Raw genomic sequence first — 22,909 nt, forward strand, 5'->3', positions numbered from 1 at the left:
TTAGGCTGAAGAAATTAATCTAGTGTGATATTTCAAGGTTTATCTGTTAATTGCTTGCCAGTGGTTTCAAAACTGAAAACAAGCTATCCAAAAATCACACCAGGAAATCCTCTGAGTTCAGTCAAATCTCTGATTGAGTCAGCTTCAGTTATCACTGCCATCACCAGTTAATCTATAAATACATCTGCTTTTACAGCCTACGCATTCTGAGATTTGCCCATTGCCTCCTCAGAAGAGCAGGGCTAGAGTCTGCTATTAAACAAGCCTGGCTTGGCAAAAGCCAACAAGAACCTAGCCCGAGAGGCCAAGCCCATCCGTTGTTGTCAGCTTTGATAGTCGCTGCTATCATTTGAAAGTGCACTTGCAGCCAGTCCAAGTTGGTAGTGTCAGCCCAAGCTGATTGGAGCTGCAGACATTTTTGCTGACTGGAGTCATGCTATCTTTGCCAGTTTGCTGGAATAGACACAGACACTGATTGGGTCATGCTGAAAACATTCCTGTCCTATGAAGCAAGTCTGTTTGTATTTCAGGTTTGCCAGGACTAATGAATTAAAAATCTTGGGCTCGCCACAGTTTGCTGCTTAATAATGCCTGTGACAGAAGGATTTTTTCCTCCCTGAAGCGTGACAGCATCATAATCCCTTGTCACTGGCAAGGAGAGGAAGGAAAAGCAGAATTGTGGAGAAAAGCGGAAAAGGGTGATCTTTTGGGACAGCAAAGCCTATGGGAAGTGCAGGTAGCAGCATGTTGCCCTGACAGCTGTCTCAGCTTCTCAGACCTTGTCAGTTCGTTGCTATGCAGCAGGTGCAGCCTTTTCTTTTATTGAAGCTTTACTCCATAAAGGCAACGACAAGCCAAGGCAGTGGCTGGCCCTGGATTATACAAGTGCAGACACTCCGCTAAGTGAGGTAAGGCAACAGGTGTGAAAAAATTCGGTAGAGCTGTTACAGCATTTAATCTGAGTTCTGCTGCAGATTTTTTTTTTTACAGAGGAACAGCAGCCAGCTCTCCAGGCAATTGTTGGGAAGAAAAGAGCTGCTCGTTAAATCTCATTAAATTCCAGGTTGCCCACTCACCCTCATCTCTGTCTACAGCGATATTGTTCGTCACGCATGGAGGAAGCAGGTGGGGAACTGGGGGCAGCCGATCTGAAAGTTTCCTGGTATCACCTTGTTTGCACACAGGCTTCTTCCATCCCTCTCTGTGACTGCTTTTTGTGATGAAGAGCTTGAGGATTTGGCACAAAAAGGAGTGAAGGGATAAATTCAATATTATTAAAAAAAAAAAAAGGCTAACAGGGAAATTGCAGTGTATAAAGAGGAGATTTCTTTTTCAGGATTGGAATAAAATGAAAACACTCTTTTGTGTTTTGATAGAATTCACCATTTCTTACTGAAAGGGTATTGATTTTTGCTCTCATATTAAAAGAATGATTAAAAGAGGTAATTTAAAAGCATTGCACACCACAGAGCATGGGACTGGGATAAAACAACAGACTTATAGCAATATTGTTATGGCAACTTTAAAACCCCTAGCAGAATGCATCATTTTAATTTCTTAGGTTATGATGGGAAATGTTAAGTTTACTCTTATGTGGAAGACCACTTGAGATAGTCAATGTCAGGGGAAAGTGTACCAACAACACAGAAGGATAAACAGCCTTGTTTTAAGGCTGTGCTTATCACTTAAAATCTCATTTTGTGGTTTTTTTTTTTTTTTTACTTTGTATTAGAAAGTATGGAAGGGAAATACGATAAAGAATTTTGCCTTAATAATTCTGTTTTTTTTTTTAAAACAATGAGGTGTATCAGATATTTCTTATGAAGTGAGGGTGGGGAGGTGGGGAAGAGATCATTAATGCTCAGAAGGTAAAAGTTATTCAGTCTAGTGCAACGCACTTCAAAATAAAGTATTTCAGTTGACTCCAAGGTCTTTTGCTGCGTCCAAAAACATACATGGCTACAATTACTTGACTTTTCTATGTCTCTGCTGCATAGATACCAGTTCAGTTTTTGTATATCTTGAACATTAGTAAGGGAGAATTAAGAACAGTTCCTAGTATCCTTTGTGTATTAGCAGAAAGAGACACTCTCAGCTTCAATAAGATTCATTTGAAATAAGGATTGTAAATTACTTGTTGTTATTTTAAGAAAAGATTATGCATTTCAAATAAATAACCATATCACTCTGCTAGGTAAATATCAAAACAGATAAAGCAATTAAACAAGAAATGCTAAAATTAATGAACACAACACAAATTTGATCCTATTCCACTGATTGCATGGCAGTGATGCCAGGGAAGCATTTGATTCACTTGTGCACCACCAAGGAAGACTGAAATACTGTTCTGTTGACCTTTTGAGACTGCCAAATAATTCAGTGTAAATTAGAATGAGTTTATAGGATTTCCCTGCAATACCATAGCCACTTTACTGAAAAACTAACTTAGGAAACTGGCTTTTGTTTTCACTTGCTAAATTCTTAGTTGTCTGCTGATAATGAATTAGTAAATTCATTGTATTTTTCTGATGCATTTGGTTTCTAATTGACTAAGAAGGTTTTATGGTAATTTAGAAGCTACTCTCATAATTTTCCAGATAGTTGGTATGAATACAATGTGTGCTGGATAGCAGTCCACAGTCCTAAAATAATTTCTTTATGGGCAGATCTTTTGCATGCATGAAGTCCCACTGACTTCATGTTCTCCACACATGGAGCTTACACATCAGAAGTTTAATATCTTTGAATTTTAGAAGCTGCGTGCTAGATAATCAAGGAGATTGCTTGTGTTCAGCTATTCAGCAGTTTAACCAAAACTGGTCATCCAAAAGGTTAGATATACATAGTAGAGCTCTGAGTACAACTCTTTAGTGTACAGAAATGTTTTAATTACACCATCAGAGATCAATAGTAGCTAGTTTTTTTGTTGCCCACCAATTCTTTAGTGTCAGGTTTGAAATGAACTAGCTGTTTTCTTAATGGACAGGGTTTCACCTCAGTAAAACCACCTTTTGTAATTGATGGTCTCAGAAGAAAGACGGAGGACGGAATAAGGTCCCGATCCGGGAGCCAAACCCATGCAGACAGAGCCCTACACCTGCACAGACTTCCACTGAGAAATCACCACCAAGGTTTGGAGACCCCGTAACTTTCTGGCCATTAAAAGTGCAACTCTCAGGCACAGCTGGACTGGGGGAGTCATGGGTGGAAGGTATGAGGATGGGTGCCTCCTCATTGACACCATGTGGAGTGGTGTGCTCATTTCCAATCACAAGGCAGGCTTGGGGTCATGTTACTCTCAACTCCCCACCCCTTCTTCCTTCTTCACCTTCAGAGCCAGGCAGCATTGCCACAAGTCAAGGCTTGCTGAAGGGGCAATGGCGGGGAGGCAGCAGGTGAGGAGAGGGGTAGCTTCCTTTGCCATCATTCTTTCTAATCTATAAATATCAAAAATAAAGGCAGTCTCTGCACTGAATTTCGTTTAATTCCTTTTTTAAATGGAAAAGTGAAATGATGCTCCCTTGACTTTGATTCTAAACGTTGCTTAGCTGGAATGGGAAAGGTAGCTGTGAGTGCATGAACAGCATTAAAACTCATTTATTGAATGATGTCACATGCTCTGTAATAAATATATTGTTTGTGTTATTGCAGCTGGAACAAACAAGTAAAAGCATTGACTCAAGTGCCCACATGATCACTACCGCCAGGGTACCTGCTGATAAGCAAGTACGAATTGCCTTCAGCCTGAATGACTCCCCAGGTACAGTTTAATTTATGGAGTAAACCACAATGAAATAGTTGTTTTGAAATTTTATGTGTACTTACCAGTGTTTACAATATCAAACGTAGTCCAGTATAATGGGTGGACTTTTTTCCTGAGTGGCAGCTGTGATCAGTTTTCCTGTCTGATAACTTTTAATGTTTCCATTAACAATTTCATTAGACTAAATCCACTAGATTGACAGTTTAGAATTCAGCTTTCTTTCAGTGGTTTGTGGGCTATACTGAGGACTGTGATTAACTATCAAATCTACCTGCACAGGCAGTATATCTGATGTTATGGAATTGTAAAACAAGAAAAGTAATAGGACAAATTTGGATGAGCCTAGAGCAGGAAGGGACTTTTTTTAGCAGGAAGGTTAAAAAGTGCCACACATGCCCAGCTTGGTGAAAGGTTTCAGGAAATGCATACCCCACATGGCATCTCTGAGAAAGCAGCAGAACTTTCATTGATGTTTATACTGTCAGCCAGTGCCCAAACACACACTGTACATACACGGACCCTTTGGCCTTTGGAATAGATGAATATTATTGGTTTACTCCTTCAATATTATGAAGGTCCAGAGAGCTGTTGCCAAACAATGAAAGTCAGAATGAAATAAAGCAGAAATTAAGCTGAAAAGCATCCCAAAAAAAGCTGGCTATTGCTTTTGCTAAAAGTACTTGGAGTCAGGGCTGAGATGTGTTTATGGATCTCTGATAACTAAAACCCTCTGCTGTTGCATGTTTTATGGGACTCTATGCATTGTGGGATAATGTGTGAGGTTGCTTCGTGAGCTTTGTGTGAACAGAATCTCAGTTTGAATACACTTTTCTCATGTAAAAAATATTTTAGAATATGCATCATCTTTCCTAGCAAATTTTTCTGTAATACTAATTTTTATCTACAATACTCAAATACAATCTCATTCCCTAAGCAAGGGAATCAAAAACCAAATATCTTCATATGTTATTGAACCCAACTTTCAGTTCGTAAAGATGAGTGACACAGAAAGATTAAGACAAGGAATATAAAGAAATAAATGTATATATATGTACTCTTTTTATAAATTAACATAATCTGGTAAATACATTTTTATTACAGAAAGCAGTAAAGAATCATTCTCATCTCTCAAGATACAGTCATGTGGTAAATCTCATACAGGAATTATGGCAAAGATAGGTCTTGAAGAGAGATGTAACTTATGGAAAAAGGATGCTTATGTGAGACACTGAAAACAAGTCAGGGAAGGCTGAAACCATGGGAAAATCAAAGACAGCAGACTGGTTTGTGACAAGAGATGACAACAGGAAATTGCAAGGTTGTGACTAGCTTGGAAGAAGGGGATATGAAAGGCAGGAAGCCTAACTTCCTTAACATTGCTTCATGGTTTATTTTTTACTTTTTTATCCTGCTGATAACTCCAGCCTCTCTCATAATGTTTAGGAAAATGAACCCAGTTAAAGAAAGGTAATCTTTTTCTGCCACATATTGTTAAGCTGTTCCATAATTTTGAATCCTTTATTGTATATATGCAAGTGTTCCTACAGTGTGCAATCCAGAATCTTCACGAGTGCTGATAAAGGAAAATAGCAACCCATAGAGTGAAAATGCTGTGTTCTCCTCCACATGCATCACATGCCTGTGAGGGCTACCAGGAGGCCTAAATCAACATATTGTTTTACCATGTCACAAGTTTCAAGAATTATTATGTTTAATATATTTAAAGAAGGCAAAGGAAATAAGCTTTTAACAGGTATGAAAATTTCTAGCAGACTCTAGTTGAATCAAGAGAGTAAAAACAAGTATTTAAAACCTTTTTTTCAAGATGAGCTGAAAAAGCCTTCAACAGATAGACCTTTAGGTATTCCATGGTTTTCCAGGCAGAGGTTTTTTTCTTTTTTATATTTCTTTATTCATTTTCTTTCCTTGAAAAGGAGATTTATTTTTTTTTTTCAGTTTAAGCAGGAGTTACCTGCTGTACGTGTGGTAGTAAAGCATCACCTGAGGCTCATGCACTGCTAAGCATGAACAGTAAGTTCTTCACCAGGGCTAAGTGGTCAGGAAATTGGTCTGACTTCAGCTTTTCCTTAAATTCTACTTCACTTAAAAGGCACAATGACACAGTTCACCAAAAAAGGCTGCATTCTCCTTCCGGGGCTGTACAATTGCTTACTAGGAGGAACTGGCAGCATAACTGGATATAAAAAGGGGAAATGGAATGTTTCTTCTGGGTGGCAATTATCTCACTGGCTAGGATTGTAACCAAGCAGTGGGTGTGAGAAGCAGTGAAAGGAGAAACTGCTCTCAACTTCACAAGAAGAAATTACTTTGTATTAACTGACCTACAAGACTGGGGCTGGCTTATTCCGAGTGTACAAGAAATAATTTAATTGTGCTATATTATTTGTGAGTCAACACCTGATGGCAAATCCTGGCCAGTTTTGTGCCATATTTTTAATGTGAAAGTAGGATAACCAGTTCCTTAAAAGTCTCAGGAGCAGCCCATTAGTGGGTGCTGTATAAGACAGTTTTATTGTGTATGTCTTATTCCTGTATATAGAGATCTCTATGTTTGGCTCTTTACTCAGGTTCACTAACATAGGTTTCCCACCATATTGCACCAGTTTTGACTTAAGGTACCATTTTAAATTAACAAATTGGAAACATATTATTCCAGCCCATCTTACATCACTTGGAAACTAATGTAATTTGAACTAAATATGGTGTTCCAAGATTTAAATAAGTGTTTCAAAGTTGATAATTCTTTGTGGTTTATCAATATCAACTTCATTTAACCAGTGACATTCAATATGTCCTAATATTTATCACTCTTACTTACAAATATATGAGGATGCAATCATTATAAGAGGAACTTCATGAAATTTAGACAAGTGGATTTGTTTTGTGCCCTACTTTGAAGGGAAGGTTTATAGGTAAACATCTCTTCAGCTTTCCTCCTAGAATAAAAGCTTGAGTCTGGATGAAAAGTTCTGCTCGTGACATGTGGTGATATATGACTGGGTTTGAACATATTAGTGAGTTCTTTTATTTGGAATTAATCTACCTCTGATAGAACATCCCAGAAAAATCAGTGACAAAGAAAGCAAAACATAAATTTTCTAATGAACCCAACAGATGGTGAAACAGAGTAATATTTTTGCAAGCATAGCAAAATTATTTATTTTACTCTTCTTTATGCTCATCATCCCAGTGACCACAAAGAACTTTTTGCCTTTCTAGTTGATCATGCAAGACTGTTTTGCAGTGGTTGCTTCTTCAAAAGCAACCTTCAAATTCCTACTCCGTCCTTATTTTGCTTGTAATGGCAACAGAGGCTTCCCAGGACACTGATTGAAAACCAGGAAGGGTTGCTAAAAATATATGGCTAAAATTTACAAAACTAGTTTCCTAAAACACACCAACCTACAAGGAAGTGGCTTGGTCTTTGGGGAATTAGATAGGAACTCATGTGAGATACCTTCAAAAGGATACTAATGAGAGGATGCTTATACTTCAGTGAAGGTATATGGAGTAGGAGGATTTTGCTGTCATCTCTTCTGTTATGGACTGCTTCTATTTTTGGGAGGTCCATAACTCTTATTATTGAGCAAGACTTCACATCCTATTCCTGGGCGAGGCAGTGACCGTTCCCCACTATTTTATGAGTGAGGTAACTGCGAGGTTTTGTAAGGTCGTGGCAGGCAGGGCTGTGAATATAAGCCCTGGAGCTCCGCACAGCAGTGCCAAGTTGCAGTCACTTAGCCACACAGCCTTCCAGGATGAATTTGATGAGTTGTCTGTCAGTATACAGGGCCAGAGCTGCTGGATCTCACTGTCCTCCCGGGGTCAAGAATGGACCCTGACACACAGTTTGCTGGTGTTGCCCCACTGCAAGTTGTGGTGCTTGTAGTTGAGTTTGAGTACTTTTTCTGTGTGAGGGCTGATCCGCTTACAGGATAACAGCCGACTTATGTTACCAATTTAATTCTTTAATTTAGGAGCAAGAAATCTGAATACGTGTAGGAGGAAAAAAAATAGTACCTGGTTGTATAATTAAATACTGGATCATAACTCAGTTACTCAAGGAAACAGAGCTGTGATTGGCATTTCCTATGTTTCGAGTGCTTGATTTAGCAGCCTTAATATGCTTTCAGTGCATTTAAATTTTTCTATTCTATTTCTGTCTATCTTTATGAAGATTATAGAGAAACTAATTTGCAGCTTTATGCTGCGAGCAAATCAGATGTTGTTCTTAAAGGATTTATTGCCTGTAGCCCACGGTTTTAGCTAAAGAGAGCAGCCATATATGAAGAGACTTGGATATTACACTTCATTGTACCAGACATTGTGTCAGTTAGACAGCAACATGTGAAGGATTTCTCATATTTGTCAACATGATGGAGGTCTGGGATATTGGAATCTCCAGGAGGCCAGAACATCAGTGGAGCTTTCCAGAAAGCAAGATTCATTCTCTAAAGTGCAACATTAGCATATATCAGAGGAATGCCTCAGGACATAAGAACATAAGTAGTAAGCCTTTTATATAAAGAAAATCCATCCTAACAGAGTTCAGATGCTCTCTGTTATAATGACGGCTTTCAGCCACAAGCAAAGCAAGCACGTGAACCATGAAACAAACAGGGAAATCAAACCCTTTTGTGCACATGAACCAAGTCTTTGGGTCAAAAAACCATCAAGTGTTCATCGTGTAATCAGGTTACAGGTCTTTAGGGCACTTTCAAATATAGAACTTCAAAATTAGATTTGGGATCTACGGGAAATCAGGAAGGGCTACTCATTTAGAAATCACTTTATAGATGCATTAACTTAGGTGGCTGTAATGAGGTCCCTGATATGATCCTTTTACATCACCAGTCAGTGCTGTTGAGTTTGCTGGGATGGCCATGGCATCCATATGTATGTTATTCTAACTTCCTCGTTTCCTTTTGACCAGTATCTTAACTCATTTTCAGGTGTAGCAAGTTCCTGTCTTTGATTTTTTTAATATTTTTGTTTTTTAACAAAATAGGCTTTTAACATCCAGCTTGAATTATAAATCCTTTTTCTTTGTGAGTTTTCTTATATTGACCACAGAGATGAGATGCTCTTTGTAGCTGTTGAAGAATCAGCCTAGATATTTTCAGGGGGTTTTGGTGTAGAAAATCCACTAACTTTATTGTAAAGGGGGGCATTGATCAGTGATTCCTAATCTAAGCACTCATTAAAAATTGATAGTGAATTGAGAAAAGGAGAAAAAGAGATAGTTCTGAAATTTGTTGTCTACTTAAGATGTAGAGTAGACAATAACAAATACAGATAGATGAGGAGGTAGTTCAAGAGTGTTTTGTTCTTCAGAATACTTACTTTGATTTTTCAGACGCTTCTTGTTTCTGATTTTCAGAGTCAGTAGATTCTGAAGGCAGAAATCAATGTAATTTTGGCTGGTCTTTTGCATAACGCCCAGTATTTCAGCTTGTAGGGGCAATAGTGATTCTTTCAGAAAAAAAATGCAAGAGTTTATATCCTTGCTCTTGACTTTCTGAAAACATCCTCAAAGAAGTTTTAGGAGCTGAATGACTGCTTTCATTTGCTTTCCCCTTGTGTGAAATTTAATCTTGTTTAGTTTTTACCGAGTGATTTTTGTTGTTATTGTTATGGTTGTTACTTTGACAACAGTGAAATACAAACTGACCTGAGGCAGTAATTTATTTCACTGAAAGCTGTGGGGAAAGTCTTTTGTTGTTCTTTTTGTGGAAAACAAGATTGCAGTTAGCTGTGAGGATTTCTGTTAATTTTCTGTTAAACTAAGTACTTGAGCGAAAAATCTCAAAAGAGCCTAAGAGAATCGGGAGCCCAGGAAAATTTCAAGCCACTAAAGTCCTCCACAGCATTTCTAGATGATGTTCTGCACATTGGATGATGATTTAAACAAGTCTTAAACTAGTATCACTAAAAAAAACCCCTAGCAGCTGTTCAATAGATGCTAGGGCAGGCCCATTATAAAATGTACTATGGTATGCCGTAATGGTTAGGATACCAGTACGTTCTATTTATGGTACCATTGACTCAGTCACTTGAGTTCAAAAAATAAGCAGGGAACATCTGTTTATTGAAAGGATTTCCTCTATATTAATTTCTCTCTCTATTCCATCCTTTATGAAGTACTTCCAAACTTTTTTAGTTGGTTCTTTTAGGAGGATATTCCAATTTATTTTCTAATACTCTGACGCTGCATTAGTTTTATTTTCTTATTAATAGCTGACACAGTGAAAAAGTAATTACTGGCTGATGTTGCTTCAATTTTATTTTTTTTTTTAGTACTTTGAAGGGTTGCTTTTGCTATGTTTTTCTTAATTTTAAAAATGTTCAGGATCCCTCCTTAAAGCTACTGTACCAAAGATTGTACTGCTGGAATTGTCAAAACAAATAGCAGCTTAACTGCCATCCATGACTCTGGTCCAAGATCTCTGTCAGAATATTTAACAGCTATTCAGCCAAATACTTGTAGAGCAGCTGTAGCCCGAGTCGGACTGAGTTTTATTCTGTCCTTCCTTTTAGCCTTGCCATATGATTCATCTTTCTTCTTTTAGAAAATTAGTCTATTTATAAATATTGTACAAGAAAGCAAGAGCAAATTAAAGGTAAACACTTGCATATCCTCATGATACAGTCCTCTACTATTAAAGCAATTTAAGTATATTCCAGAATGGACACGTTTGGGACATGGTGTGAAAAATGAAGGGGGGCACACACATGGCACGGGTATGACTTGGTAATGCTAGCAAGGCTCCTACAGCATGGAAATATTACTTTATTTTTTTCTTCTCTGGGCATCCCTTCCTAGACTCTGACCATGTGTTAGCCTGTATGCTTATTTTTCATAGGATAAGGTGACTTTTTTTACTTTTCCCCCCTAATTCCCTTTGCTATATGACCACGTAGAGCAGGATAAAAAGATATCAAATAATGATCAAATAATGATCAAATAATGACAAATAATTTAGATCCTAGCTTGTACTCTTTCAGAATATCCAGAATCCTGCTTTGATATGTGGTCCTCTTAGTCTTGCTGGGGTTTTGTTGCCATATACAAGTCTGCCAGCGTACGGCTTGTTGCAGGATCTGAACTGTGTTAGCAGTTTTCCCTTATGAGAGCCATCCTTATTTGATTTTGATACATTACAAATAACTGACTGTAAGCTAATAGTAGCGTTCTCCTCACCTCCCATAATCTGTAGTAAGATGCATAAGCAGTCATCCCAATCCAGCACAAAACTGATAGTGTGAAAGTCACTGAGAAGGAAATATTGGGATGGCTAGCTGTGATGCTACCAAGTATGATTCCAAGTATGTGTCCCACCTCAGTCCAGCTACTACTGGGCGGGTGTCCACATCACAAGCCTGACATAACTGGCGTAACTGTCCCACCTTTGCTGAAAGCCTGAATTATAAATAGATAAATAAATAGATAAATAAATAAATTAATTAATAAAAACATGGTTTGGCTTGTTGTCATGACTGAACTAAGTCTAGCCCATAAGGATTGTAATGGACAGGTTAAAGCCATGTCTCTGTGGTATGGAGAAATTTGTGGTGCCTTCCCCATTCTAATCATGTCTGTGCAGGTAACAGTCTTCATAGAATCATAGAATCACAGAACCATAGAATGGTTTGGATTGGAAGCAACCTTAAAGGTCATCTAATTCCAACCTCCCCAGCTCCAACCTGGCCCTAAACATTTCCAGGGCCCTAAACACAAACTGGCCCTAAACACTTCCATAGCTTCTCTGGGCAACCTATCCCAGTGCCTGGCCACCCTCACAGGGAAAACTTTCTTCCTAATATCTAATTAAACCTACTCTCTTTCCATTTGAAGCCATTCCCCTTGCCCCTTACACTGCATGTAAATTGTAAATAGTTTCTCTCCATCTTTCCTGGAGGCTCTCTTCAGACACTGTAAGGCCACAATTAGGTTACCCCAAAGCCATCTCTTCATGTTTCAGGGTTGCCAGGCCAGTTTGTGTGTTCTTGTGATTGTTTTTGCCATCATTCAGTTGAGGAATCCTTTGGTAGTAGCGATGCTGTCCTCAGAAGGTTTTTACTTTGTAGTGTAATGGAGAGAGCCCAGGAAGAAAGACAGTTTGTGTTTATTGGTTTTATTAAATTATTACAAGTTCTACTGGACTAACTGGCTTTGTTTTGTTTCTTAATCACTGCAATACAAAATAGATTTTCTGTCTTTCCATCAACTAAACATTTTCTTATTAACAACCCACTAGTATTTTCAAGAAATCTGTTAAGAAATCTCAACTGTAAAAGATAAGATGTGGAGGTTTTTTCAGGATCCAATATTATTGTCAATATATGCAATATAGAACTTCATCAGGTAGATTATTTGAAATGCCCTTTTTGGTAGACATTGACTTTTAACATCATGTTTACCTTTTAGATGATGCTTCCCCTGAAAACTTGTCTTTGGCATTTCCAGAACTAGATCAGCAGCTGCAGGTAAACTTTTTGTTGTTGTTGTTGTTGTTGTTACAACAGCCTGTTTCACAGTCACTACATTTGTTATGATAAAAAGCATTGTTATACTAAGGTGGAACTTTTCAGTGGTGCTTTTCTAACCTATTGACATTTAATAAGACTGTATATATCCATAGAAGAAAACATATATCCATGGAAGAAAACATCTGCAGAAAATTTGGTTTGGCATTTTTAATCGAATTGCAGGGAAATTAATATTGCAACAACCTCACCTGATTTTAAGACCTTTTGTACAATTCCTGTGTAAAATGCAGGACATGCTGCTGCACTGCAATGAAGAGAGTTCTTGTGTGTTTGGCAGGAGAAGGAATGAGCCAGGTATTATATTCTTATGCCTGCAGGCTGTGCTATGACTGATGTCATCAGCTTTCCCTGAAGCATTCCAACAGAAGCTGTACTGTGTACTGTAGTGCTGTTTCACCTTTAATCTTGGGGAAATAAAGCTAGTCATCAGGATTGATGAGAGCCTTATCAAAGTAACTGCGGTTTGTGCTGCACAGTGACCCTAATGATGGCCCTGGCAGGTGTCTGCAGACAGCCTGGGATAAAAGTGATGAGTCCTTTTGTGACCAGACTGATTTGTCAGCATAGGATGACGGAGCCCCGATACACTGGACAATGAGCAGTTGGTGGCAGCTCCATTAGTTCACCAGGCACAGAGCCAGTTCCACATCCAGGAATTATTTCACTTTTCTTTGTGGAGATTCTGGAGTGTTTGTTGGCTTTTGTAAAGTACTTCAGATCATCTGTTTTCCCGGGAGCATTTAGACTTCCTCTGATATTTCACTATGAAGGCAGTTGCTTCCTGGGTGTAAATTGAGAAAGGCATTAGCAGACCATGTTTGTCCAATAATGTCATCTTTCCTGTATCCATCAACTACTGAGACAACACGGGAGGGCTCCTGACTTCAAGGGCTGACTATTCTCTCCTACTGCTCTAATCAAAAGGATGTCTGCAAAAGGAATGAACGGTGACAGAGACTTTTATTGCTCTATGCCTCTCATCAGGTTCCTTTAGGAATCATTAAAGAAATGAAGAACATATTAAGATTTGGGACAAAAGGAACAGGATAGTTCGCTGGCCTCTTTATTCTGCTGACCTTCCAGTGCAGCGAAAATGATTGACTTTTTTTTCCCTCAGAAGAGTTCAGAGAGCAATAATGTTTCATGGCTGAAGCACTGAATTGAAAGTAAAGAACCCGCATTCTGTTTCCAGCTGTGTTGGTGACACATTGCCTAATCCTTCAGTTGCTTTCATCCCTCTGTTCACCTCTGAAATTAGGTTAATTTTTATCTTATTTGTAGAGCATTAAGATCAGTGGGTGAGGATTTCTCTAAAAGAGTAAAATATGATTATTATTACTGCTCTTGGCACATAAAAACAAAATTACTAGTATTAGATATAGGTACTTTACAGGACAAGTGATGATTTTTTTATTAGGACTTTTCTGACCCATATTTCTAAAACATATAATATACTCTAAATGTGTACTTTCATTATAGACTGGCAATGCTCCTCTCGAAGCTTTCAAGGCTGCTGGATAAATAGTAGCCCTTTAGTAAAAGTTTTTAAGTACTCACCAGTGCAATTCCACCAAGTACACCCTGTTGGTCTCCAAAGTACTTGGCATGTTTTTAAGAAACCTTCCTTACTCTCATGATCTCAATATGATAACACATTGAAGCAACAATCAAAGGCTTTGATTCAGATAATGTTCTCTTTATTACCATTCAGAAACTCTTTTAGTAATATTGGGGCAACTGAAAAGATAACTTTAGAGGACTATTTGTCTGACTCAACCACTTAAAAGTATAAAATTAGTGGTAGTGCTTCATCCTTTAGTTTTTTCAAGCTTATGTTTGTATTTATATTTAAATACCTTTATGTTCAGCCAGAGGCAGTTAAGTCAACATAGGGTTCTGAGCTAATGCAGAGATAACAGTACATTTAATTTTAGCAATGAAAACTTGAATATTCTTGCTTTTGTCAATCTGGATCACAGCTTTACATGGTAACTATATAATGTAATTACAATAATTTTGCACTGCTTTAAAATTTCAAACAAGCATCAACCATTGTAATTTACCTAGCTACATTCTCTTATTAATTATTTTTTTTTAAATTACTATAATCCAGACTGCTGGGTGGTTGTCAGAATTGTGTAGCATGTGGTTGCAATTTGTGTTAACGTAACCATGCCAGCTTTGAAACAGGTAGATCCTAGAGTGCAGAAACAGCTACAACACGGGCTCCACCAGGACCTGCAGAAGTACTGAATGGTGGTGTCCCTTGTCATTCTATCCATGCTTTTCTCCACCCCAGAGTTTTCTAGGATAAAGCAGCACACATGAAGTATCATGTAAATGAACCTTTTAATCACCTGTGGCATAGCAGCCTGAAATGCTTGAATTTGCAAGAATGCCGGTACATATTTTTGTAATGAAAATATGACATCTAGAGCCACAAGATGTTCATCACCGTGCCATAAATACAGTCAAAAGAGTTTGTATTTTATTTAAAGAACCAAAGTATAAATGCAGGTTAGGTGGGTATATAATAATAGGCACTATAAAAAAAAAAAAAAAAGGTAGTAACTTTCCAGGTTTCAAACATACAAAGGAAAATTTTGAAACCTGTTTTAAAAACAAACAAACAAACAAACAAAAAGCCAAAATTAGCTGGTCTTCAGGCTGGATCTTGAAAGCAGCTTGAAAGCTATGTAAGTTCACTGAGTCACTTGGAATTCTATGCATGTAGGCAGCAGACCACAGCCTGAGTACCCAGCAATTTGCACCTCTGTTTTAGGTTTCAAGCCCTTGTCCTCCTATGTTAGGCCCTGGCAGACAGCTTGGCTATTTGAGCAGAATTACCTAGTGTTGCCACTTTTCCTCACACAGCTCCACCATACCTGCCCCCCTCTCACCACTGTCTGATGGCAAAGTTCAGCGCAGCCCCCTCATGGCAGGGTAACAAACCCTGCTATCCAAGCACCAGCACTGGCTCTGCAGAGGTAGAGGTAGGATTGGCTGGAGAGAAGGTCTTTCTAGGAGACTCAGCAAATAGTTAATTCTCTATAAGGACTCTTACTAAAGGACGGTCCTAGATACAGCTTCTCTCTGAAGAATAAAAATGATCAGTCTGTATCTTCTGGCATACTAGGTAGGTTCAGACTAGAAATATTTTATTTTCAAATTGCCAGTGTGAAATTTTTTCTTTTTTTTTTAAACCTAAATCAAAATTGGTTTATGGTCAACTAGACACGAAAGCCCTCCATATGAGAACAGAGCAGTTTAAGCTGTATGTGGGTCTCTTTTGCAGCTTTATTATTAAAAAAAAAGAAACTATGAAGAAGTTATCACTGCTAAGTTGTCACTGAAACAAAACTCATATTATTAAACCTCTTTCTTTTATTTGCAGTATTGTAAATTATTCTCTTCCCACCCATGAGCAATACTTTGAATGAGGATAAAACACATGCTTATTTGGGCTTTTGTTATTTCCCTCAGCTGTGTGTGAGTCGAGTGGTGGGTAGTGCAGTGAGGGCTACACTTGTCACTTTGTCACTGGGAAACTTTACCCTTTTCCTTGTGTAAAAGCTGGACTGGTCCTTGGAAGGCACTTCCTTGATTATCCACAGAGTGGGTGGTGGCCCCTCTGACAGACACTCTACTATGGGTTGTCTGCTATATTTAGACACCTACATCAGCATCTAAGGCCTTCTTGTTCAGGTCACTGAATGCAGAGGGAAGTATTTAGAGTTAAGTACCTGCATTGCTATGCCCTGTGTGTTGCCTGTCCCGTTCCAGCACTTCCTGTGACTTGCTCAGTTCATCTCCTATTCTCCATCAACATCTTTATTCCGTGTGGGAGTTTGATCCTGAAGAGGGAAGAACACAAGTCACATATGGATGCACGGGGTGTTCTGTAATTCTTTATCATTCAAGGCCAGGTTGGATGGGGCTCTGAGAGAAAACTGATCTAGTGGAAGGTATCCCTGCCCATGGCAGGGGGTTTGGAACAAGATGATCTTTAAGGTCCCTTCCAACCCAAAGCCATTCTATGATTCTGTGATGTCTTCTCATGAAATTGTGAGCTTGTGGAGGGATTTATGTCATATTTTGTATTTTTGTACTACAAATCTGTGGAGATTATTAACAGAGAAAAAGCTCCAAGCATTTATAATATCAGCTTTCTAAGCCACAGGATAGTTTTTCATGCTTTAGTGGCAAATGCCTATACAAAAGAAGCAATGAAAACGTTATGAAAGGGACAGTTTGTTGTGCATGATATAAGCATTTAGCAGAAACCTTGTTTACTCTGGAACTTTAATTGATTCTACTGAATGCCAAGATTCTTAGACACATAAAATTATTTTAGAAAGCTTAAGAGTATACTGCGTTTTTAAAGAGGATGATGTATTTTTTTAATATTTATTAATATTTTTAATATTAATTTCCATAAGAATTCCTAGAGTTCTGTGGTACTCTAAAATGAGATATGAACTTGAAAAGTTTCCTGTAATGCTGCTGTAATAACTATGGTCTTAGGTTATGTAAGACATGGATGTTCACAAAGCCAGAACATCATCCTGAAGTTAGAAAAGAATGGAAAATGTCTCAGCAAAGGAGAGCAAAACTCTCAATTGCTCTTATCCAGTTGACCTGAATTGTTTGGAGGAAAGAGAGCTGCTTACGTTCATGGTAAAACTAGACTAGACAAGGTATATCCTGAAAGAGATATCTGAAACTGGTTGAAGAGTTCCACTTGCACCACAAAAAGTAGCTGCAAAGTGCTACTTTTGCTGGGAATAATGTGGTTTCTTCCATCATGGAAGAGTACACAAGGCTGTAAAATGAACATAGGCCACCATGCAAAATATCAGCACTGAACTTTCTGGTTTTCCACAAGAGTTTAGCTGAAAGTTATCAAATTTACAAAAAGCGAGATACCACTCTTTCCTTAGACCAGTGGTAAAGAATGCTTTCTAGACAAGTTCATGTGAGCTGGCAAAGCTGCCTGATACAATTTTCTCTTGAAACTTCAACATTTTCAGGAGAAAGTTTTAATTTTCTTTTTCACGGTTGAGTCAAAAAGTAAATGCAAACAAATTGTGGTGAATTACAATGGTCCCGTAGACCATTTCCCAGTTTTACAGCGAGTTATTCAACCAAGGAAAAATCAGACCTTGTTGAAAATCAGGCATAATAGGATAGACCACTAGCATAACTTAGAGCTGTAGCTTTTGTAATAGCTTTGTGAGCAAAATCAGAGATCCTGCATGCGCATTATCTTGCCAGCACTGAGAAATGAGAGTGGATGACACTGAAGCCTGAAATAAACAGGATTAAAAGTAGTAACTGTTGCCATTAAATGTAACTTTCTTTGGCAGTGATGTTTTTTGACTTGTCTAGCAGGTATGGTTTTATGTGTATTAATTTATGGATGGGCAAGGTACTACATGAAGTATCAAGCTTGGTCTGTCCTAAGAAGAAATCAATGTATGGCTGTTTGCTTGAGTGAAAAATGTACACACTGCAAACTGAACTTTATTCATGCCTGTTGTAAGTAGTTACCTGGATAAACTAGCAAACTCTCACCAAAAAAATGGTACACAGGCTTTATGGAGTGCCATCAGACTAGCATCTGCAACACTCTCCATGGTCTGGCCCCATGCCTTCAAAAAGGTCATTCCAGGTGGAATGGAGACTTGTAGCTCTCCTTTTCTCATGTGATTGGAAAAGAGGCATTTGTTAAATAATGAATGCATTGGCCAGTTTAATATCCTAGTGGCCAGAAATTACTCATGGACATCCATCACTAAATACTATCACCAAAACCTTTCTTAGAAATTTCCAAATTGCAAAAGAACAAGGCAAGTTGTCCCGTTCTGGCTGCCCCATCCCTGAAAGTGTTCAGTTCCAGGTTGGACGGTGCTTGAGGCAACCTGGTCTAGTGGAAGGTGTCCCTGCTCATGTCATGGGGTTGGAACTGAATGATCTTTAAGGTTCCTTCCAACCCAAACCATTCTATGATATGATTCAATTATATGATTCTATCTAGTCATATGAAAACATAGTCAAATCTATGTTTTAAAGAAAAATACACTAAAAAAGTTCTTTATATAGTCTTTAATACCATCAGACATGATTGAAAATAATTGCATGAACAGAACATTAGTAAACTGATTATATTTTTTGTTGTAAGTTTATTTTAAGTGCTAAAATATCAGTGTAAGAAGAAATGTCACTGAAGAGGACAATGGTAGGAAGGGGGTTGAAAATCAGCAACTGGTTCTAAGTGAACCTTAGATACTAAGTTTCAGCATGACTAGATAATTTTTAGCTCTCTATATATATCTTTTGAGTGGGAAGCTGGAATATAGAAACTGAACACTGTTTAATTTTTAAACTATTTAAACCAGCTAGATTAGCAGAAACTAAGTTAGAAGCAAATCCAAGGTGATTTTTCTGTTGGTTTGGTTTGGTTTGATTTTCTTTTGAAGTATCACTGTTTGGGGACTTTCCCTTTGGTGCTGTTCAGAATTTTTTTATTGTGACACATTTGTTGATGGCTGATCTCTGGCAGATACCAGAGATGCTACTTTGGCTCATCCTTGCATTCTTGGATTAGAGCACTGAGACTTCTATATTCTGTCTTGTTAAATTTATGCTTATTATTTGGGTGACTGTATGAATGGTGCTATTGCTCATCCACATTGAAATGCAATTAAAAGCCCTTTCCTAGGGATTAGATTCATCAAGGAATGGGCTGCCCTCTTCCTGAGTACCAAAAATCTCTAAAATCAGAGAGAATGTCCTGTGAAACAACTCTGCTGCAGCATTTTTGCATTCAGAACATAGGAAATGAGTGTCTGTGTTAAAATTTCAATGAGGGATCACATACCATCTACAGGTACTCTCAAGATCCATGCATTACTTACATCTGTGCATTGGGTAACATCTGAACCAACTTACCCTGTCTCCTGGATAAAAGTGGTTTTAACCTTTGTCTCTGAATTTTGAACTTAATTTTCCAGTTTAGATTTAAAAAAAAAAGGATTAGAAGATCATAAATAGGAAAGGACTGATGACTTGTGCTTTTGTTTTCCTAGTAAAATGTCATTAAAGGAATACTATGCTACAGAGAAGAGTCAAAGTAGGATGACAAAAAATGTAAAATAATCTACTAATATTGTGAAAGGCGTTTGGATGCTCTTTAACTAGGCAGCAAGGGAACTATTTTAAGTGTTTCCTTTTGCTTCAAACAGGTGGCTCAAGCATGCTATTTGGAGTTCATTTACAGTCAACAGATTCATGGCTAATAACTTAGAAGTACTTCCTGAAAGTGTTATAGCCAAAATGTGATAAGTCTGAAGCCTGAATTAAGCAGTTTTCTTTTTAAGGAACAAAAAGTACCTACATATAACAAAAAATTTATTTTCAAGATCTCAGCTGAAATTCGCATGAGGAGTTCTAGGACTGAGTGGGTTTATTTGCCATATTTATTAATTCAGTGTGCATTAGAAAAACGTTAAAGTTTTGCAACCATGATTTTGGTACTTAGGATAGGAGGTATAATGCTTTTGTCTTCAATGTGTCTCTTTTTTACCTGATTTTGTTTTTTTTTAATTGCCATCATCCTTCTACACTCAATCTCACCTGTGCTTTACAGGAAAATGTAAAACACTTTGTAAATAAGCTGATTTAACCCTCATAATCATTCTAATAATAATGGCCAGTCTTCGCGAGCGAAGATCCGGGGAAGGTCTTTCCACCTTCCAGCCTGCGCATTGGATTTTTTAGGTGAGACACAGTGTGCGCGGAACTGAGCCCACCCTTTAATCCTAAGGTTCATCTGCCGGGGCCAAGCGAGCTTGGACGGTGGCAGCGAGGTCCTTAGGACGTAGGTGGGTTGCCTTTAAGGGCTAACGAGCTCCACCTGCCCGGGAGTGGCCCTGACCGGGAATCGAACCCGGGTCTCCGCGGTGATAGCGCCGCGCCTTTACCACTAGACCACCAGGGGTTCCTAATCATTCTACTAAGTAAACATATCTCCTTCTTCTACAGGAAATAGAGATGCATAGAAATGGTATTACCTTCAGAAAGCTGTTTACAGCCTGAGATATTGCTGGGATAGAACCCATCATGAAATCTTGGCTGCACTGGAGTCAGCAGTCTAACTCCTGTTGAGTCCAGCAGAATCAACCCCAGTGTTCCAATTCACAGCCCTGTCCCGTTTAGGAATAAACTGGAATAAGCACTGCACTGAGGAATAAAAAGAGTATTTAGTCTATGTCTTTTCATGTGTTTTGTTCTCATCTCACAGAACTGGGGAATAAGAGCTTGTTTGCACTCAAATTCTCCTTCTGCCCAGAGCTGTAGTTTCTGCAGTGAAAAGACACTTATGTGTGTTATGGGTCTGACCAATGCATCAACCTTAGCATTCATACATCACTGTAGCTGAAAAAGAGGGATGTAAGGGAGAAATCTTTCTTTGCTTGATCTTTAGGAATACTTTGCAAAACTGACAAGGAGATTTCTGAAAATTCTTACAAGGTTTGAAGGTTTACGCATATTCTTATGCAGAGAAGTGGGATTGTTTTGGGGTTTTTTCCTTCCATGAAAGGCCATTGCTAGGAATAGTTGGCAATATCCTGCAGTTAGGGGGGAAAAATTCTCACAGGAATTAAGACAAATATTGAATCTTTCAAAATATGCATTTTTAAACTAATATTTCATCCCAAAACAGTGTAATTTTTTTTTTCTTTTTGTTAAAGCCTCTGCCTCCTTGCCATGAGTCTAAGGAATCTATGCAGGTGTATAAACAGCACTGCAAAATAGCAGAAGAGTACCATGAAGTCAAGAAAGAAATTGCTCTGCTGGAAGAAAGAAAGTAAGTAAATTTCCCAAAGGATTTACTGTTGTATAATCTCCTTGTAAAATCCTGTTTTAAACATGAGGTTTTCACATAATGTTTTCCAACCTTATATACATATATACTTACATATGTATATACTTATATGTACACACACAGTTTATAATTGTGACTTTCCAGTACATGAAAGGAGCCTATAAGAAAGGTGGAGAGAGACTATTTACAAGAGATAGGAAAAGAGAGAATGGCTTTAAACTGGCAGAGGCCAAGGTTTGGATATTAGGAGGATGGGATATTAGGAAAAAATTTTTCCCTGTGGGGGTGATGAGGCACTGGCACAGGTTGCCCCATCCCTGGAAGCGTTCGAGGTCAGGTTGGATGGGGCTCTGAACAAGCTGGTTTTGTGGAAGATGTCCCTGCCTGTGGCAGGGGGATTGTTACTGGATGATCTTTGGGGTCCCTTCCAAGCCAAACCATTCTATCATTCTTGTGACTCTATGATTCTATTCCAGACCTCGGCCTGACACTCACAGTCCAAGTAGGCCATTGCTCCATAGGATCAACTGGACCCACTAAGAGCTGTCACTGTTCTGGACCCTCACCAACATGCATGTCCCTTAAAACCTTCACTGACAGCCCCCAGGTCACATAACAATCCAGTTCAACTGGTGCAAATCTCCTTTTTAATGTTAGGGATTTTTTTTATTATTTCACTTTATACATTTTAATGACGCATGTAACAGATCCTCAGTAAGGCTTAGAGTGCTTGACAATATTGGTAGATGTGTTTCTGTGAGTTGCACTGTTTCTGTACACATTGGCTCAATGCACATTGGCATTTTAGGTGTTTGTATCCAAAGTGCATAAGCTGGAGACTTTTTGCATGTCTGTGGCCTGTACTCACAGCCCTGTCATCTTTTGCATGGCTGTTAAATGGCAAAGTGCACTCTGTGGCTCTCAGTCCATTTCCACAAGAAACCTGAAAAAGAAATTCAGAGAGAGGAAAGAGGGTGAGTAGTGAAATCCCTACCCAGCTGACCCAGCTGAAGTTCAGCCAAGTTTGCATCCATGGGAATCTTAGAATCAAGCTGATGGGAGGGAAACTATTGAAATCCTGTATTCTTACAAGATAGCCAAAGAACTCACTGAATCCAAACTATGCAGGCTAAGAAAGTGAGATGTCTTTAGGGGGGTTGATGGTTATAGACACAAGATAGTTACATTTTGCTTAAAATGTCAGAGCTACTTGAGGTTTCCCACTACAAATCTGCTTCCACTGAAGGATCTCTGTGGCACTCAGGTTCTGACAAACTGGCACAAAGAGAAGAAAAAGTACCCAGAAGAGACTAACACTACATTGTCCCTGCATGGAAAAAATGCATGACAATGCAGTGTTTGGATTTGATTCATCATTCACTGAACCTGATCAATCAAATGTAATTGGTGCATTTGGAAAGATGAAGAAAAGATAATTAATTCAAATAATTTTGCAATGATTTGTCAAATTTGGTTGTCTAATATAAGCCACTTACATATGTATTTAGTAATCAAGTGAATTCAGTGGAAACCCATGTGACTTCTTCTATTCTGAAAATCCAAATAGAATGTAAAATATTAAATGGTCATTTAAGTACTTAGACTTTAGATCTATAAACCCAAAAGGTGGCCTTAGATCATTTGGATCATTTGGATTTTAGGGTCTACTGATATAAATCCATTATTAT

The 22,909-nt window shown here is 38.3% G+C and overlaps 1 protein-coding gene across 1 annotated transcript in view; it reads left to right on the plus strand.

Annotated features, from left to right (window-relative positions):
- The first annotated feature begins 2,987 nt into the window (after nucleotides 1-2,987).
- MAP3K7CL (MAP3K7 C-terminal like) overlaps nucleotides 2,988-22,909 on the plus strand; it is a 28,235-nt gene continuing 8,313 nt past the window's right edge. The window contains exons 1-4 of the mRNA XM_050332922.1: nucleotides 2,988-3,131; nucleotides 3,652-3,760; nucleotides 12,213-12,271; nucleotides 21,088-21,203. Of these exons, the coding sequence (XP_050188879.1) occupies nucleotides 3,691-3,760; nucleotides 12,213-12,271; nucleotides 21,088-21,203 (245 nt within the window). The 5' untranslated portion in view covers nucleotides 2,988-3,131; nucleotides 3,652-3,690. The remainder of the gene's footprint in view (nucleotides 3,132-3,651; nucleotides 3,761-12,212; nucleotides 12,272-21,087; nucleotides 21,204-22,909) is intronic.

Source organism: Myiozetetes cayanensis, unplaced genomic scaffold (genome assembly GCF_022539395.1).
Source record: "Myiozetetes cayanensis isolate MyiCay16 unplaced genomic scaffold, myiCay2020 scf5-8, whole genome shotgun sequence".
Classification (NCBI taxonomy): Eukaryota; Metazoa; Chordata; class Aves; order Passeriformes; family Tyrannidae; genus Myiozetetes; species Myiozetetes cayanensis.